This window comes from Leptodactylus fuscus, chromosome 6 (genome assembly GCF_031893055.1).
Source record: "Leptodactylus fuscus isolate aLepFus1 chromosome 6, aLepFus1.hap2, whole genome shotgun sequence".
Lineage (NCBI taxonomy): Eukaryota > Metazoa > Chordata > Amphibia > Anura > Leptodactylidae > Leptodactylus > Leptodactylus fuscus.
In genome coordinates this window covers 106,843,344-106,847,842 of record NC_134270.1, presented here as the reverse complement: position 1 = coordinate 106,847,842, position 4,499 = coordinate 106,843,344, and the positions used below count along the sequence as shown (strand labels likewise).

Genomic DNA, 4,499 nt, shown 5'->3' with positions numbered 1-4,499 from the left:
ACTTAACATGCAGCTCTATGGAAAACCATAATACATTGTAATGTAATGACACATTCCTGCACATGACTAGCTCAGCAATGCTAAATGCCTATTCAATACTGACACAACTGTCATGCTAATATAATGCTCCACCAGTATAATAATATTAATGAATGGCTGCCTATCAGAAATAGCTTTAATTATAGTCATTAAATGAAATAGCATAATTAATGGAATAAATTATTAATTAATATGCAGATGAATTCACTACAATTACCGGAATCTATGGACACCAAGCAACCAGGAGACCTGCCATATGTGTGCATTTGAAAACCTGGTATCAGCCACAATTGGCAGAATTGGTGATCATATAATAAGCAGAAAGAAACCTTTTCTAGAAATAAGCTTTAGTCAATCTGTTCATTATGAAGTTTCCTCTCACCTTTGGTTACAACAACCACCTATATCATCACCCTGATCATGACTATAATCTTCACCACCATCACCCTCATCATAGAACTTACATGAACTTTGATGGTAGCTAATGCTCTATTGTAGGTCTACTGCAACTTCCCTCAATGCAATGAAACAGATAAGAAAGCAATGATCCAAACTTTTCTTTTAATAGACATCCGATTTATTAGCGATTATTTCCAGAGTTATCAGAAAATGTCGCCATATGTGACCCGATCTAAGTGGATTGTTCTGCAGCTACAGACAATGAATGGACAGCTGTATTCATGGGTCGTCGTCGGAATGATTATGACCCCCCTAGTCCCCTGTCACACTTTAATGTAGGGTGAAATATTACCGAGAGTCCTGAGAAGATGATGGAACAATGATGGGGGTTAGAGTCCTGGTATGGTGTAAGTAATAAGGTTCATCAAGGTTTATCTGTGCAGTGTTTGCAAAGGCTGGAGGTGCCAGCGGGGAAGGCTGAACATTTCTCAGGAGTGCTGGGCACATTTGCTCCAGGGTAGGGGTACACTGAAGATTGTCCAAATGGAGCCAAAGAAGTGCTGAGGGAGCTGCTGATAGTTTGTCCTTGGTTTAGATAGGCAACCAGTCTCCTCATCTCCTCCAGAGCTTGGGCCTGCATGAGGATGTAGTTCTTGGCAAGGAGCAGGGTGGCAATTTTGGACAGTTTTCTGACTGATGGGCTGTGTGCATAAGGGATAACAGATCGGAGTCCGTCCAGGGCATCGTTGAGGTCGTGCATCCTCCTCCTCTCCCTGGCATTGATACTCAGTCTCAGTGAGCGCTGCTCCTTGGGTTTCTTGCCGGTAAGTTTTCCCTCATTGTCATAGGACGGGCTGCTCTTTGTAGGGTCGAAGCTGTCGTCGTCATCCCCGCTCTGGTCCTCGCTGCTGTCCCCAGACCTGTCCCTGGAGCCCGGGTTGTAGTCCAGAGCTGCAGGTCCTCCCGCGTAATTGCGCGCCTCAGCACCACGGAGAGCGCCATAGAAGGTCTGCCCATATGACTGTGCCAGGGACATGTAGGCATCAGCCGGGACAGATTTCAGCTCGGCCATTCCCTGTGCTCCCTCCCCGACACTCATAAATACATGGACCACAAGTGTGTGGGGGGCACTATGGGCAGTAATGCCAGCTCCAGTCACTGCTGCCAGGCTCACCTGCTACTGCTCTGCCCACTGCCGGCGTCACAATGCACAGCTCTGCCCACTGCCAGCTTCACCCTCATCTGCTACATCCAGTGCCAACCTCACTGCCCTTCACCACTCTGCACAAACTCTTCCTATGTCACTGCCAGTCTGTCCTCTCTCTACTACTTGTGTGAACAGCAGCTGTGCAGTGCCAACTAGTGCCAGGTTTATAGAGTCGGGGTATGTGCACTGCTGCTCTTGAGGGGCTATGCCCTACCTGCCGGTGTGTGCAGCTCCAGTCATTGCTTATATGATAATGAAGTGTCCTCAGGGACCCTGCAGCCCTGGCCAATCACTACACTGGTGCCAGCTTAACCCCTTCACAACTGGCCAGGCGAGAACACAAGGACTAGCACTGTGTAAAGATGCTATCTCTGCTGTGTTAACACCGTGTTTTACTGTATACCCCCGGTGCCATTTTCTAGAGGAGTTTGGTGAAGGCATTGGGGGGGGGGGGATTTTTATATTCTGTTAGTAGCCAATGGCACATACAACTATGGAGATGTAGTGTATGATACTACTGTAGCTTCTGACTTGTCTTATGATTGCTAACCTTGGGCTCATACTGGAAAACTGACCTATATCCATCTACTGCCATCTACAGGACAATAGTTGTATTGCAAGAAGAAAGTACACAACTCTTCTCATCACCCACTGACTTGAAGATCTTCAAGTGCCAGCATTATTTAGCATAGCAATCTGCTAGGTTTAATATTATGCTTGCTAATATTCAGGCTTATCTTTCAGGTAACAATTACTGAGCTCCTTTTCTTAGTAAGTCCTATGGCAGTGCTGCATTCTGCCCTTTATAGGACTAGTAAAGGTTTTAGTTTACTCCAAAGACATGCTGATAGGTAATTTAAATTCTGAGCCCTATATGGGACAGTGACTGACATTGTCAGTAAAGTGCTGTGGAATATGTTGGCACGATATACAATAAAGAGAAATAAATAATAGCTTTTGCTTTACATTGATACAGATTATCTTGAGTATTTTGGATGGTGCCTAATCTATCCATTCGTATTGTAAGTCCGCCATCTAGTGGTCTCTTCAGATTATTTACCTATGCTAGTACAGTGGAATATGAGAGCAGTGGTCTACAGCAGTTGTTCTTAAGGTGTCAGACTTGGATATCTAGGGCCCACCAATGGAATTGATTCTAGGAGCCCACTATCAGGACCCTTGCAGATCATCTGTATCAACAGTGCAACTACAGGTAATGGCCATTCTGCTCAACCACCATACAATGTGCATCACTACACTACTTAATCCCACCACTATAGCAAAACATGAAGCATGGCTCTTAGAAATGTTAACATTACCTGTAGTCACACTGTTCTGTAAAAGCTGATCTTCAGAGGCCCTGCAGATTTAATATTGATGACCTATCCTAAGGACAGGTTCCCTGTTTCTCCATTGTCCACCACCAGTGTCCATTCAGTCTCGTGCCAGGGCCTTCTTGCCAGAAGTTCTGTACCTCATGTGACCGCTGAGACCATTTAGGTACATAATTTCCAAAATTGAGGCACTGCCATGAGAACAAACCGACATTGGTGGGGTATAACGGGGAGCTGAGTATAGGATTATGCTTTTGTTTTTATTTTACAGCTCCCTGGCCTCCACAGGCAATGCAACAATCTAGTGACAACCTCTTTAATCCCTTCCCAACATACGCCGTACTAGTACAGTGGATGCCGGGTGTTTAGCTATGGCGGCTGCTCGGATACGGGCAGCTGCCCTAGGCACCTGGTGTCCGCTGTTTTATACAAATTACACTGTACAGAATAATTAATGGTAGCATCAAGAAGAGAAATTTGTCCTGCAAACATTAAGACCTCATATGGCTCTGATAGAGGAAAAATAAAAAAGTTATGGGGTTTGGAATGGGGGAGTCAAAAACGAGAATCAAAAAATGCCTGTGGTGGGAGGGGTTAAAGGGGTTGCCTGGGCCTAATTTTTTATGGCACTTCACTGGTCCCCTTTACTGTATGGGGGCTAGTGATGGGCCATTATATTGTGTGGGGATAGTGATGGTGGCTAATATCTTGTGGGGGAGGGGACATTAACGTGTGTGGGTTATGGGGGTGTAATAAAGGGGTTGTCCAGGCTTAATTTTTTTTATGTCTATTTTTAGGATAGGCCATAGGTACCTAATTGGTAGCGAGCCAACACCCGGCCCTATCAGTTGTACAGAGTTGCTTCCAACTTTTCTGTACACAATACAGTGCCAGAACCAGAAAGCCCCATCTGTTGTGTAGCAGCCGGGCACCTTCACTGTAACCTAGCTCCAACTGACTTCAATACGGTAAGTGGTGAGATGAAGTGAAGGTGCCGCTATACAATGGATGGAGCTTTATGCTTCTGGCTTCGTTTTGTGTCAGGATGGGCACTAGAAGTGGCTCCATACAGCTGTTCAATCTGGTAGCCATATATTGGCCCCGACCGATCAGGATACAGTGCCTTGTGAAAGTATTTGGCCCCTTGAACTTTTCAACCTTTTGCCACATTTCAGGCTTCAAACATAAAGATATCAAATTTTATCTTTTGAGGGAAGAATCAACAACAAGTGGGACACAATTGTGAAGTGGAACAAAATTTATTGGATAGTTTAACTTTTTTAACAATGAAAAAATGGAAAAGTGGGGTGTGCAATATTATTTGGCCCCTTTACTTTCAGTGCCACAAACTCACTCCGTTCAGTTCAGTGAGGATCTCTGAATGATCCAATGTTGTCCTAAATGGCTGATGATGATAAATAGAATCCACCTGTGTGTAACAAGTCTCGATATAAATGCACCTGCTCTGTGATAGTCGCAGGGTTCTGTTTAAAGCGCAGAGAGCATCATGAAGACTAAGG

At 44.8% G+C, this 4,499-nt stretch overlaps 1 protein-coding gene across 1 annotated transcript; it reads right to left on the bottom strand.

Moving 5' to 3' along the window:
* Nucleotides 1-421: 421 nt before the first annotated feature.
* BHLHE23 (basic helix-loop-helix family member e23) lies at nucleotides 422-1,789 on the bottom strand. Its single transcript, XM_075278637.1, has one exon. It carries the CDS (start codon nucleotides 1,535-1,537, stop codon nucleotides 863-865), a length of 675 nt encoding a protein of 224 aa, XP_075134738.1. The 5' UTR covers nucleotides 1,538-1,789; the 3' UTR covers nucleotides 422-862.
* Between the last annotated feature and the right edge of the window lie 2,710 nt (nucleotides 1,790-4,499).